The sequence below is a fragment of the Mercenaria mercenaria genome, chromosome 3, assembly GCF_021730395.1.
Source record: "Mercenaria mercenaria strain notata chromosome 3, MADL_Memer_1, whole genome shotgun sequence".
In the NCBI taxonomy this organism is placed as follows: domain Eukaryota; kingdom Metazoa; phylum Mollusca; class Bivalvia; order Venerida; family Veneridae; genus Mercenaria; species Mercenaria mercenaria.
In genome coordinates, this window is record NC_069363.1 from 62,611,827 (window position 1) to 62,627,299 (window position 15,473).

A 15,473-nucleotide genomic window follows, 5' to 3' on the forward strand; every position below is an offset into this window, starting at 1 on the left:
TGGCACGAATGTTCCGTATAATCAGACGATGTGTTGTGCGCAACACCCAGAACCCTAGCTCAGAGATCAAAGGTCAGTAGTGTTTTTTTTTTTGCTCTCCGGTCTATAACTCGGTCAGCGTTGAAGTGATTTTAATATTACTTGGCACAAAGGTATCCCATATTCAGACGATGTGTCATGCGCAAAACCTAGACTCAAAGGTCAAGGTAACACTTGGAATTCAAAGGTCATTGTCACACTTAAAGGTCAATAGGTTAAGGTTATCAGCTGTTTAATAAAGCAGTTACCTACTTTTTGAAGTGGTCAATGAATTAAGATAATTCAGTCCAGAAAATGACTGCTATCAACCCTCATCAATTAACTATTATTAATTGCCAAATTTTAGTTATCTGATTAGGGTCAGTAGTCATTTTCCTTGGATGAATAATGCCATTGACCACTTAAAATAGGTAGTTGTATATTGGCTTTCAAGCCATTCAATATGTAAGTTTTTTTGACGTCGGAATATCTAATTTTCACAGATTTTGTATTTTTATACTTTAGACTTTTGCTAAGCAGGCTTTAGTTAAAAATGTAACAAGAACAATGGACAGCCAACTTATGTAAGTCATATAGGGCATCATGGCAATAACATCGATTGTTTTTACTCTTTGTTCCTCAGGTTTCCCATATGCAGACCGCTATTGAAAAGTTTGAGATGGATCAGATGGGACAAGGAGATAAGTATGAAAAGCTTGTTGCTGAACATGAAAAGCTTAAGCAGATGAATCAGCACCAGACCAAGGACAGCTCTGCCTTAAGGAATGAGTGCAACGCACTAAAACATAAAACAGCAGACATGGAGAACCAACTGCATGCTGTTCAAGCAGAGAATGAAGAGCTGAAGTCAAAACTAAAGGATCAGGGATCAGTGAAGGAATCAGAGTACAAAAATGTGCAAGAACAGCTCAAGTTGGAGAAAGAAAATATGAAAATACTGGAAAAGAAATTATCTACTGAAATCAAAAGCTTGAAAGATATATTGGACAAAAAAGAACTTGAAATGGATAAAGTTCAGACAGAGTCAAAGTCTAGGGAAGATAAACTTGCTTCTATGCTGAAAGCAATAACTGTAGAGGTTACAAATTTGAAGGATGCTAATAGCCGTAAATCTGCTCAAGAGACCCAGGCAAAAGCTAAACTTGACATGGAGATTGGTGAATTAAAGAATAATTTAAGTACAAAAGAACAAGAAAATGACAAACTGCTCAAAGATTTGAAGTTTTTGAGAGACTCTTTGACAAATGCTCACACTTTGAGTGAGTCATTGAAAAATGAATTGAAAAGCAAAGATGTGACAGTTGCTCAACAAAAAGATAGTGTTGATCAGTTGCAGAAAGACCTTGATAAACAAGTCAAAGAACTTACTGACAAAAATGGAGAGCTTGAACAGAAAATGAAAAGCTTACTGTCAGAGCTTGATAACATGAAAGATTCAAGAAAAAATTTTCAGATGAATGTTGAGAAAAAAGAGAGAGAAATTCAAGATCATCAAGCAGAAATAAAAAATCTTGAAAAGGAAAAGGATGCTTTAGAAAAAAAAGTGTTTGGTTTAGAGAAGACAAAGGACTCCCTTGCTTCCACGCTTGGTCAGATAAAACTTGAAACTGAGAAACTCATGAATATGAATAGTTCATTTAAGCAAGAAATTCAGGAACTGAAAAACATTCTTGATGGCAAAGAGAGAGAATTGTCACAGGTGCAGTTAGAATTGACACACAAGAATGAAAAGATGGAAGATTGTCAAAATAAGGTAGAGGGTATTAAGAATGAATTGAATCATTCTGAACAAACAGTGATTCACTTGAAAAATGAAATAGAAGCCTTTCAGCTCGAATTTAAGGAAGAGAAGAACAAGTTAGTGAATGAGATAAGCAAACTTGAGACATGTAATAATTCTTTCAAAGCAGATTTGGAGAAATTGAGTGAAGAAAAGACTCTGTTAAGCAATGATTTTGAAAAGAAAACAGCAGCATTTCTAGAATGCCAAAACAAAGTGGAATTATTGCAGGTGACAAAGAATGAGTTAGAGAACCAGATAAAAAGAATAGAAACTGAAAGGAATGAATTAAGCAACAAAGTTGATAAAACTTTAGAAGAATTGGGTGAAAGCAATAGACTAAAATGTGAACTGGAAAAGACTCTCGATGAAACCAAATTTACTTTGATAAACACTGAAACCAGGTTGTCAGAGATGGAACATAAACTAAATGAAAGTGACATTGCAAATCGTGATGTAACTGAAAAGTTGAGTACAATGACAATAGAAAAGGAGAACATGGATATACAAAACCGAAAATGTCTTGAAGATATAGATCTCTTAAAACTTCAGATTGAAGAAAGCAAGGAAATAAATGTTGCCGATCAGAACAAAATCATGGAACTGAGTCAAGAGTTACATACTTTAAAAGATCAGCTTTCTGCAAAAGATATCTTTGAAAAGGAGCTTACAGCAAAACTAAGGTCGGAAACTGAATCCTTCCAGAATGAAATTGCTGAAAGAGAAATTTCCATTAATCAGTTGAAGACAGAAGTAAGTCATAGTTCAGAAAAACTTGAACAAGTTCAAGAGACTGTAAAAGCATTAGAATTATCCAAAACAGATCTTGAAACAAAAGTGACAGATTTTGAATCAAAATGTGAAGAAGCTGACATAACTATAGCAGCACTAAAGACTTCTGAAGAAAAACTTGTTGCGAATGGTCTTAAACTTGATCAAGAGAATGTTCAACTAAAAGATGCCCTGAATGAAAGAGACATTACGATTTCTGATAATACAGCAAAGCTTAAACAGTTTGAGGAAGAACTCAAAGATACATGTGATCAAAAAGATTCAGAAATTCTGTCTTTGAGGAAAGAAATTGATGTAGCTAAGACAGAGATTGAGAAAATGCAAGAGAGGAATGCAAGTGCTTTGGCTAGAAATGCAGATCTTGAGGAAAAATTAGCAAGGCAGGAGAAAGACACAGAAAGTGCCAATTTTTCTTCAGAGCAACTGAAAATAGAAAATGATAAACACAGCATGAAAATAACAGAACTTGAAGAAGAAAATTCAAAATTGAAAGATATTGTGAGCTCCAAGGAGCTTGAATTAGAACAGATTACATCTGAGTTGAAGCTCAGAATTGGTGAACTAGAATCCAATATTGTTGAAAAAGAATCAAAAATTGAAATGTTGAATAAAGAAATTGAAAGCAAGTCAAAGGATTTAGAAACAAAAATCACAAATTTGGATCAGATTTTATCAGAAAAGGAGGAATTGACTTTGAATCTTAATTCAGCTGAAAGAAGTTTAGATGAACTTAATTTTACTGTAAAGGATTTCAGCCAGAAAGAAGAAAAGCTAAATATGGAAATAACAGAGCTGAATAGTGAAATAAGAAGCCTGAAGGATCAACTGAGTGACCAAGAAATGGATCAGTCTGTAAACAGTGCAAAGCTCAAGCAGGAAATCAAAGATTTGAAGAGTGATGTTGAGAGTAAAGATACAAGACTCAGGGAAATTGAGGATGAGCTGTGTCAAAAATCTGAAGCAATGAATGCAAAAATGGATGAACTTGAAAATGTCTCTAAAGTTAAAAATGAACATGAGACAAAAATCTCAGGTTTAGAGAAAGAGATTGAAGGTCTCACTTTTACATTAACAGAATCAAAGTGTTTGGAAGAAGAACAAGGAAATAGGATTCAAGAGCTTAACGAAATTATAAAGACTTTGAAAGATGAACTGTCTGACCATGAGAAGGATTTTTCAGTGAAAACTGCTGAACTAAACAGGAATATTGAAGAGTTACAGAATACATCAGATGGTAAAGATTCAAGAATCAGAGACTTGACAGATGAGTTGGATCACAAGATGAAGGAGCTGAATCAAAAAATTGATACTCTTAACCAACTGAGTAGTGAAAACAATGAACTTCAAATGCGGGTCAACAGCATAGAAAAACAGGCTGAAGAGCTTCAGTTTGCGCTAACTGAGGCAAAAAGTGTCGGAGAGAAACAAGAGAATGACATTATTGACTTGAATGCTACAGTTAAGTCATTAAAGGATCAAATATGTGACCAAGAAATGGAGCAGTCAGTGGTCAGTGCAAAACAGAAGCAGGATTTCAATGAACTCCAGAATATTGTAGAAGGTAAAGATTTAAGGATTCAGGAGCTTGAAAGTATGCTTAACAATAAAACTGGAGAACTAAGTGAAAGTAATGGAAATGTAGAGAAACTAAGTGCAGACATTGCTGAAAAAGAATTAAGAATAAATGACTTGTCGAAGGAAGTTGATCAACTACAATTTACTTTAGAAGAGATAAAGACTTCTGACAAACGGCAAATAGATATTGTTAGAGAACAGAATGGTGAAATACAGGCCTTGAAAGATCAGATAGGGGAAAAAGAATTAGAGGAATCCACAAATTATGCAAAACTGAGTCAAGAAATAGAGCAGTATAAAAGCATAGCAGAAACTCATGAAAAAGAGATAGAAACAAAAGTGAAACAGTGTGAAGATTTAAAGGATAAATTAGAAAAAGTGAATGAATCTCTAGATAAAGTTCGCTTTGAGAAAGAAGAAGTGACTTTGCTTTCACTGCAGCTCGAGAAGAAAAATGAAGAGCTTACATTTGCATTGCAAGAAACAAAGGGTTTGGAAGAGAAATACACTTTGGAATTGGAACAGTTAAAAGCAGAAAATAAACATTTTAAGGATGAACTCGATGACAGTGCCATGGAATCATCTGTTAATATAGCTAGATTAAATCAAGAAGTACACAATTTGAAAAATCTCTTGGCAGTGAAAGAATGTGACATCGAAGGTTTAAAAAATGAGATTATGCACAAAGAAAAGGATATTGAAGATATTTCTCAATCAAAGCAAAAAGTATCTGATGAAAAAGTAGAAGCAGAGTCCTTACTTCATCGAGAAAAGACAAAAGTAGATGAACTTGAGCATTTAGTGTCAGAAATGAAATCAGCTGAAGAAAAATACCAGGCAAGAATAGTGGAGCTTCAACATGAACTTGGAAAGCTTCAAGATGAAATCAGTGACCAGGCCATGGAAGAATCTGTCAGTCAGGCAAAATTAAAACAGAACATTACAGAACAACAAAATGTCATCGATGGAAAGGAATGTGAAATTAAACAACTCAATATTGAGTTGGACCACAAAACAGAAAAATTAACTGAATCTGAAAACAAAAATATAAATCTGTCACAAGATTTAGTGGATGCAAAAGCAAAAATAGTTAGTCTTTCTGAAGAAGTAAGTCAAGCTTCTTTTGCCTTAGAAGAGTCTAAGCAATCTATAGAACACTATGAAAAGACTGTTTTTGATCTTAAGACTCATCAGCAGACTTTGAAAGATGATTTAGATAAATTGGAGACTGAGTATACAACTACAAAGGCTGCTCTTGAACAAGAAAATCACCAGTTAACAAACACAGTTGATACAAAAATGGAAGAAATATCTCAAGTTAAGGCAGAATTGTCTCGTGTCACAAACAGCTATGAAAAGTCTGTTGAAACTGCCGAGTCGTTTCGTAGAGAGAAAGAACTGTTACAGTTGATTGAAAGTGAATTGAAGCAAAGAGTAGCAGAATTGGAGTTTGCAGCAACCGAAGCTAATAAAGAAATGATGGATAAATCAGAGAATTTGACCATTCTTCAGACTGAAATACAATCCCTTAAAGATGAACTTAGTGATCAGTCTGTAGAAGAAGCTGTAAATAGGGCAAAAGTAAATCAGGAACTTGATCTTTTGAAAAATTCTTTGGAAAACAAAGACATTGAAGTCAGCAGATTAAATTCAGAGATAATCAAACTTAAGGATGACTTAGAAAGGAAGAAAAATCAATATGAAGAAATAGAAAAAGTGAACAAGGAGCAACAGTCTGAGATACTCAAGCTCCAACAGGAAATCACTGAGTTTGGGAACACAATGGAAGAAAAAGATTATAGGTTTGAATCAGTCAATAAAGAATTGGCACATACAATTGAGAAATTAGAAGTATCTGATAAACGTTTAGCAGAACAAAATAATGATAAAACTAACATAGAGTCTTCATTAAACAGTTTGAAAGATGAATTTGAAGCATTAGCAAGGGCTAATTCAGATTTAGTATCTGACAATGAAATCAAGGACAAGAAAATTAAGGTTCTTGAAACAGAAGCTGTGCAGCTTAAAGACAAAATGAACAAAATAAGTCTTGAATCATCTACAGATATGGCCAAGATAAACCAGCAGAATAAAGAATATGAAAGTATTCTTGAAGGTAAAGAAAATGAAATGAAAGAGTTAATGGTTGAAAGAGATCATTTCACAAACTGTTTGCAGAAAACAAACTCTGAATTTGAAGAAATAAAGACTGAAAAGATAGAACTGGAGAATCAGCTTATTTCATATGAGAAGGAAATCGAGGTATTGAAGTGTTCTTTGACAGAGAATGTGGCATTAAAAGATAAATCAGATTCAAAAATTACAGAGCTAGAATCTGAAATAGTGGAGCTGAAGGATGAATTGTGTTGCTTACAGTCCACAGAAAAGTCATTAAATGCACAGATTAATATTGAGAAAGAAGAGACAAGAAACACACTTCATGGACTCAATGAGGAAATAGAAAGTCTGAAATCAGCTGTTGATAGAGAAAGACATCAGTCTGAGACATATCAGGTTCAAATAAATGAAGCTATTAATTTACGGAATCAGCTCCAAGATAAAATCACAGAATTACAGTCAAATTATGACGAAATCAAATTAAAGGCACAAGAACATGAAAAAGAGGCCAACATGTACCAAGAACAATTAATTAATCTCCAGTCTGAAATTAATATTCTTAAAGATAAACGTAAGGATGAATCTTCCATTTCTGAAAGTGAAATAGCTGAACTTAAATTGAAATTAGTGGAAAGGTCAAATGAATTAGAAGGAAATCAGGAGAAATATCAAGTAGTTGAAAAGGAATTGGCTCATAAAACTAGTGAGCTTGATGAAATGAAGGCGAAATTGACTAGCTTAGAAAAACAAATTGATTTAGAAAGAAGTGGAAAGCTAGAAGTTGCAAATGATTATGAAAGCTATAAGTTGCAGATGGAACAAGCTGCAGGTCAGAGTAGTAATGATATATGTTCTCTTGAGGATAAAATAAAAACACTGCAACAGATAAATGAAACACTTGAGAAGGAAATTTCAGGGCTTAATGACCAACTTCATAAGAAGTCAAGTCAGCTCCAGATTAGCCATGAAGATTGTGAAGAACTGCAAGACCAGATTCAACAGACAGAAAAAAGAATTGAAAAGTTAGAAAAAGATAACAGTAATCTTGAACGGTCAGTTGCTAGCTTAACTGATAGATTAACATCCATTGATATTGAAAAATGTAACCTGATAAGACTTGTTGAAGAGAATCAAAATATTATTGATGGAAATTCAGAAGAACTACAAAGAGTAAAAAAGGAGAAGGAGCTTTTGGAAGAGAAAGTAACAAACTATCAAGTGCAGTTTGAAAAGAATGAAAATCAGATGATGGAATCTAATATAGAAATTTCCCAGCTACAACAAAATCAAGATGCAAGTCAGTTTGCCTTTGAAGAAAGTATGAGAAAGTTAAGTGAAGAAAAAATAAAACTGGAGGAAAATTTGAATGAAAAGGAAGCAAAACTTAATGAGTTTGAGAATACTTTGCAGCAATGTACACTTTTGCTAGAAAATGAGAGAAGTAAAGCGGTACATGCAGAAGTAGAAATGGAAAGGTTCAAAGAAGAAAATACAACTGCCTTTACTAGAATTTCACATCTTGAAAAAGAGAATGAATCTTACCTGAATAAAATAGACCAAATGAGCAGTGTTATGTCAGACAGTAAATCCGAAAGTATATCATACCAGACTAAACTGGATGAAACAGACAGTCAGCTGAAAGATGCATTATCTACAGTTATGAAGCTGGAAGAAAAAAATAGTATGCTTGAAAATGCCAATAGTAGAAATGTTAGCATTATTGACAGTTTGCAATCCCAGTGCAGTACCTTACAGTCAGAGTTGTTGCAGGCACGTAACGAAAAGGATGAATTGAAGCATATAGTATCTGTCAGTCAAACTCAGGAAAAGGAACAACAAGATCACATTGATAGACTAAACACAGAAATCGTGGGCTTAAAAGACTTATCAAACCAGGCGAATGTTGATCACGATTTGAGTTCAGTACATTTGAAAACACAGGTCAAAGAATTATTAAATTGTACAGAAGCACAGAACTTGGAATTAGATGACTTACGAAAAGAGATCGCTAGCATCAAAAATAAGCTGTTAAAAACAGAAGAAGATAAGAAAAGCATTGAAGAAGAATTGGAAGAAAAGGTTTTAACTATTAATCAGTATGAACAAAAAATAGACCAGTTGACATTTACATTAAATGAAGTGACAAGTGAAGTTAACAATTTGAAAGAAAAAATATCATCTAGAGATTCAGAACTGCAAGCACTGAAAGACAGTAGCCATGAAAGAGATGTTATTTCTAGTGAATCACAGGCAAAGGATCATATTGAACTTACAGCACTGAAAAACACACTTGTTGCTAAAGATAATGACATGAAATGTCTTCAAGAGAAGCTAGAAGCTGCAAGTGAAAAAGTGACTTCTTTGCAGATATCTAATGAAGATCTTACCAAGAAGACATTGGATCGCGAAAATGAGCTGATTTATCTCCGGGATCAATATGCAACAGAAAAGTTAACTCTAGAAAACAAAGTTAAAGCCCAAGAGCTGGATCTTGAGTTGCTACAAGAAACTTTACAGAATGCTGAAACAGAACATAAAAAAGTTGTAAGTGACAGAAAGGAGTGTGAAAATAGACTTGAAACTTTAGAATTAAACGCTAGAGATTTGAAGAATGAACTAGATGAAGTATTAAATGAAAAGGATAAAATAGCTAAACAACTGAATTCTTTAGAGGATGAAAAATCAGAAAGATTATTGAAAATTGATGGTCTAGAAAAAGAACTGAGAGATTTGAGGTCAGAGAAAGACCACTATGAGAAGAAACTTGTTGAAAGAGAACAAGAATTGCAATCTACACAGGTGTTTTCTCAGACATTGCAAAGCCAGCTTGATCAAGTTGATGACAGTTACAAAGGACAACAAGAAAAAATATATGAATTATCTGTAGCAAAAGAGGATTTAGAGGATAATGTTCAGCAAGCAAAAATCGAACTTGAAAAGTTACGACAGGAATCAAGAGACAAAATATCAGAGCAAAGAACTCAACTGGAGGAGGTTTTGGAAAAGAATCATGAATATCAAGATACTATCTATAGACTGGAAGATACAGTGAAGAACAGAAATGGTGACATTGCTGACCTCAAGGAGGAAAACCGTAGTCTTGAAAAAGAAATGAAAACAACTACCAGTGAACTTGATAACTACAGGCAAAAACTAGATCTTATAAACAATGAATTGTATGATGTAAACAAAATTGTTGCTGAAAGAGCTGCAAGAATATATGACCTTGAACAAACGAATGAAACTTTGTCTTCAGAGCTCACACAAGAAAAAAGATTAAAGGATAGAAAAAATGAAGAAAATAACAGAATTACACATGAATTTGAAGAAATGAAGTCACGTCTTAGTGAATTAGAAGACCAGTTGGTAACCAGAAGCAAAGAACAACTTAATTCTAAAGAAACAATTGATAGATTGCATTCAGAAGTTACAAGACTAGAAAAAGACTGTTCAGCCAAAGAGCAGACTATATTATCATTACATGATCTTAAGGAGGAAGATACAGGAAAAGTCAAATGTTTAGAAGAGGAGAAAGCCTGGATAGAAAATGAACTGAAATTAATGGCTGATACTTTAAAAGATTTAGAGAAAGAACATGCAAAGTTCCAAGTTGAATCTTCACAAAAAAGTGATGAAACAGATATACTGTCAGCTGATCTAACAGAAGCAAAAGAACAATTAAGGTCATTGAGAGATGAAAAAGAGGAACTTTCTGCAGAATTAAAATGTTTTGAAGAAAATTTTGGCCTTTTAAAGCAGAAGTGTGATTCCTATGAATCAGAAGTAGAGAATCTAAAATTAAATGCTTCAGTAGTACAAGACGAGTTAAATCAGAGTGAAAAGACAAGAAAAGATCAACTGAATGAAATATGCAAACTCCAGTCTGATATTGATAAGCAACAGAACAAGCTGAGATCTCTAGAAAGTGAAAAAGAAGAACTTGAGGGAATGATTGAGTATACTAGTATTGAGAGTGCTGGGAAGGAGGACGAAGTTGCAGCTTTAAGAACAGATCTCAAGGAGGCTAATGAGAAAAACAAAGAACTACAGCAGTCGCTTAATACAGCACAGGAAGAATATAAATCAACAAGTGAGAAAATGAAAGTTCTGGAGGATTCTCTGAATACATTGCAAGCAGAAAGGAGCAGAATAGAAATGGAGCTTTCAGAAAATGACAATCTAAACAAGGGAAGTGCAGAGGAAATTGGTACGCTGAAGAAAAATCTGAGATCTGTCGAAAGTGATCTTGATACTTTAAAAGATGCAATGGAGTCCTTAGAGTTTGAAAATACTAGTTTAGAAACTGAAAAAAATGAATTGGACAAGAAAGTGAGTATATTAGAAACTGAAAAAATAGAACTTGAAAATGAAATAGGGAAACTGAAACAGGCCGTGTATGATTTACAGGAAGAGGCAAAGGAAATGAATTCTAAGCACACATCGACTTTAAAGAATCAGACAGAAGAACATTTAGCAACGAAAGAAGCTTTAAGTGTTGAACTTAATGAATTAAAGGGAAAATACACAAATCTTTCAGTTGCTATAGAAGAAGTGGAACAGGAAAATATTACATTGAAAGCAAAGATGGCTTCAGTAGAAACTGGGTTTGGTGACTTTGAATCAAAGAAAACGGAGCTTCAAGAAGCTAAGTTGGAACTGCAAAGTATGTTGTCAAATAAGATTGAGTTAGAGCAGAAGTTGGCCACACAGGAGAGGGAAAAGGGAGACTTGCTTTCCCAGTTCCTCTGTCTGGAAGATAAATATGGAAATGTTGAGAAACACAACACTACTCTACAAAATCAGGTTAGGAACTATTTTATTTCAAAAATTTTGACTTTGATCATGTTTATACTGCAGACAGCAAAATGTATGAACAGGATTTTACTAAGAATAGAACTAGAATTTAGATTTATAAAACCTTTTAATATGATCATACTAGTTGATTTTAAGAGCTTGAGTTTCAAGTGTTTGAAATTACTCGGGTATTTTTGAGAGAAGTAAAAGAATTTGGATAGAACAATCAGAAACCTTTACTCCTGTTTTATTCACAATATTTCTCTTGCGTAATACTTCAGTATATAATGTGAGCTATAGATATTCAAATACCTGTTTTCAGATCAAAGAACTTGACAGTGTGCTTGAAGAAAAGAACCAAGAAGTTACACGTTTCCAGAAAGAACTTGATGCAATAAGCAAAGAAAAGAATGAACAAGAGAACAAGTTAACAAAGTTCAGTATGGAAATCGAAAAACTGAAGGAGGTAATGTGATTTTAGAGTTGCCATCTGCCTATAGCACTCTGAGTGGCCCTTTGTTGTTGGTAAAAAATTCAAACTTCAATTTCATTGGTCAAAATGTTTTATTTAACAATGAAGGTCTTTGAGTGGTTTGATGTCAAATTTAACACAGTTCAGATGTGTAGGAATTGAACACGAGGGTGTTTACCCGAGTGGTCAAATATCGAAGCATCTATCAAAACCCAGCTGAAGGTGGGACTCTGTGACAATGTTTTACCTTTCAGGTAAATGTTGACCTAGTCAGCAGCCTAAATGACCAGACAAGAGACCTGACCAGTGTCCAGGAGGAGAGGAATAACTTAAAGAAGGAGGTCAGCAGACAAGGGGCCCTTGAAGGGGTTGTAAAGAAACTGAGACAGGAGAGAGTTGACCTGCAGGATAAACTTCTTGTCCTTGAAAATGATAAGGTAAAAATCATTTGAAATCTGATGTTCATTACAATTCTGTACAAAAAATCATTTGCCTGTTGACCTGAACCAAAGGGTCAGAGGTAAGCCTTTGTGATCTTGTTGGAACCCTAGTCTGCTATCTTACTAACTGCTAGATTTTTGTGGCATTGCTAAAACTACTGGCCAGAGTTTCTTTGATGTATTCTTGCCCATTATAGACTAATGCTACGCACAAGGGTTACCAGAGCTGGAATTTGGAAATTCGTAAACTACCGGTAACCAAAATTATGGACTGCTGATTGGAATTCAATATAGTTAAGTCTTTACTAGTTTTGAAGGGACATCTCTCAAGTTTGTTCAAATAGTTCTCTTGAAAAAAAATCCTTCAAACAGTGTTTTACTACTTTTATATTTATACCAATCTTGGAATGTAGCATGGACCTTTCTCAAGTTCCCTTAGCCCGTCTGCTTAGCTCAGTGGGTAGAGCATTGGTCTATGGATCGCAGGGTTGTGAGTTCGATCCTCGGGCGGGATGTTTGTTCTCCGTGACTATTTGATAAACGATTAGCAGTTACTTGCAGAGAACAGGTTTGTACTGGTACAGAATCCAGGAAAACTGTTAGGTTAACTGCCCGCCGTTACATGACTGAAATACTGTTGAGAAACGGCGTTAAAACCAAAACAAACAAGTTCCCTTAAGTGGGTTTGCTCTGCACACAGTCCCAGACTTTACATAAAGTGCTTGGTCTTCAGCAAGCTTTCAATCTACTTGAGTAAAAAAAGGAAGGAGATAAACAACTACTAACAGGAATGTTAATGGTTTTGTTGTTTGTTGTGCAGGTTGAAAGAGAGGTTACCATTGAGAAGCTACAGTCAGAGATCAACAGTCTTTCTCAAGAGCAAAATCAGTTAGAAAAGCTGAAGGCAGAGAATGAAACATTGAAGGTATAAAAAATGAGTGAAATCTGTTGATGTATCTCTTAATATTCTCACTATTTTTGGAGGTATTATAATATATGGGTTTGTCTATTACTGATTTTATTTAAGGCTTATTTTGCAACATGGAAATGTTTGGTTCTAGCATAAACAAAGTGAATAAGCCACTATTTTCACTCCTTGTTGTTCTTGACTGCTTACATTTTATTCATCACTTATATTAGAAATGCAAACATTTATACATGTGGAATAGCTACAAAATGTGTGTGATGCAGAAATATTCAACCAGTTACTAGATTGCACTTAAAGTAATGTTTCTTAATTATACAAGTACATTATACATTGAATGGGCTTATGTTCACAAAGGTCCAGAAAATATAACAGCATTAATTTAAGTTCACGCAGACTAGACTGCTGTTATTCGGTCTGTATGTATGTAGACCAGTCCATTTCCAGATGATAACTCGAGAACGCTTAGGCCTAGGATCATGAAAGTTGATAGGGAGGTTGGTCATGACTAGCAGATTACCCCTATCGACTTTGAGGTCAGTAGGACAAAGGTCAAGGTCACAGTGACCAGGAACAGTGAAAGAGTTTCCAGATATTAACACTAGAATGCTTGGGGCTAGGATCATGAAAGTTGATAGGGAGGTTGGTCATGACCAGCAGATGACCCCCTATTGATTTTTAGGTCAGTAGGTCGTCAAAGATCAAGATCAAAACAGTAGAACTATTTGTGTACAGTGACTGAATGATTTCTGTTCCTTGTGCAATTACTGAGTGCAATGAGAGGGGCATTTTGTGTTCTATGAGCTCTTGTGAAAGAAAAATCTAAGAGTATGCTTTATAAGCATAGAAGAATGCAACCAAGTAAATATCAGTCTTTGTTTGATTGGGTCTGTTCATGAGAGGTAATAAAATGTGAAACACCACTCTTGACCCTGGCAATGAAATAGATACTTGAATGGACAGCGTGATTAAATGAAAACAGAAAACAACACTGAGCCAAAGTCCTGCAACACTTGTCATTGACATACTCTGTCAAACTGTGTCTAAGTTGGGAGCTACTGTATGATAAATTTTTGGCATGGCTATACAGAAAGCTTTTGTTGTCACCCATTTGTTTGCATCCTCGTCAAAAATTTGAAATTAAAAGTTTTGGTCAAAATTGTTGCCATGAAGCAGATTTTCTCATAACTTGCTAGGCAAAGTGCTTTCAAACTTCAGACATGTCTTCTGGCATTTTGAGAGGATCTCAGGACAGTTTCATAACTCTGATTTACATTTTGTTAAAATTATGCACCTTTTTAACATAGTAAGTTCGTGAAAGTATTGCATGGAAGCATGTTTCTTTGGAGCTATAGCTTACATCTTGGCAAAACTTTGCCTGTTTTCCTCTTAAAAAGTTTTGTAAAAGCTTTACATATAAGTAGATTTCTCCGGAACTGTTGAACTGAATGCTTTGAAATTCTTCTTAGGTCTTTGTGACCTAGGTTCAGTATCTCCCAAGTGAAAAATTATGCCTCTTTTTTTTTTTTTTCAAAATTTTGGCAAAGCTTCTTTAGTTTAGCTTGTATTGTGTGAAAGTGCTTCAGATAGTCAACACACTGTTATTAGACATTGTTACTGAAAGTAATAACTAGTTTGGATGTAACCTCTATTGTAGTTGAGCAAGTCAAGAGTACATCAGCTTCAGGAGGAGATGGCTGAACTGAAGAAACAACTGGAGGGGCAAGTGAAGAAGGAACAGGAGAACGAAGACAGTAATAGTGTGAATAATCAGTCAAGAAGCGAGGTGGAAAAGGTTTGTTCATACTGTTTTGTATTTGTTTTGATTTATTGACCCCCACAAAAAGGGGATGGATATTGTTTTTGCATTGTCTGTCCAGATGTTCTTCTGTTGGTGTGTCGGTTTGAAATTAAAAAGTATTTTTATTCATTAAACCAAATCACCAAATCTCACATAATTATTAATGTGCACAGGGTCTTTGCACACATACAGTATTAATACCCTTGAGAAAGAAAAAGCATAGATTTTCTGCTTGATTTGGTAAAAAAAGTGAAAATGCATTTAATGCATAAAGTATTTTAGCTAAAATCACCAAACCTCACAAAAATTAGTAAGCACATGACCTTTTACTGTTTCTGTAATGTCGCCCTTGACCCAGTAAAATCAGCGTCCCCCACCCCTTGATTTGCTGATTTATCCTCGTGAAACAGTGTAGGTCACCATATGGTGCTCATGCAACTTGCATCAGGATCACTCAATAGCCTCAATAGCCAGAGTCATTTCCCTTTATTGTTTTACAATCGTATTATTCATAAATTCCCACATTACAGAGTAATATATTAAATTTAACACACAGACATAAATCACTAAGATGGTTGTGCACGTGCAGAGTGTCTGGATCATTTCAGTTACCAGAGTTATTGCCCTTTATTGTTTTATAATCAATAAATTCCCACATAATAGAGTAATCTGTTGTTGGATCTTCATTTAATTTAACACAAATGTAGATCACTATTGTAACAGTTTGCCACTCGTGT

At 34.6% G+C, this 15,473-nt stretch overlaps 1 protein-coding gene across 2 annotated transcripts in view; it reads left to right on the plus strand.

Moving 5' to 3' along the window:
* LOC123525717 (centromere protein F-like) overlaps positions 1 to 15,473 on the plus strand; it is a 49,479-nt gene that overhangs the window by 21,168 nt on the left and 12,838 nt on the right. For both annotated transcript variants that reach the window (XM_053538723.1, XM_053538724.1), the window contains exons 4-8: positions 662 to 11,107; positions 11,421 to 11,564; positions 11,825 to 12,007; positions 12,831 to 12,935; positions 14,593 to 14,730. In XM_053538723.1, coding sequence (XP_053394698.1) covers positions 662 to 11,107; positions 11,421 to 11,564; positions 11,825 to 12,007; positions 12,831 to 12,935; positions 14,593 to 14,730 — 11,016 coding nt within the window. The remainder of the gene's footprint in view (positions 1 to 661; positions 11,108 to 11,420; positions 11,565 to 11,824; positions 12,008 to 12,830; positions 12,936 to 14,592; positions 14,731 to 15,473) is intronic.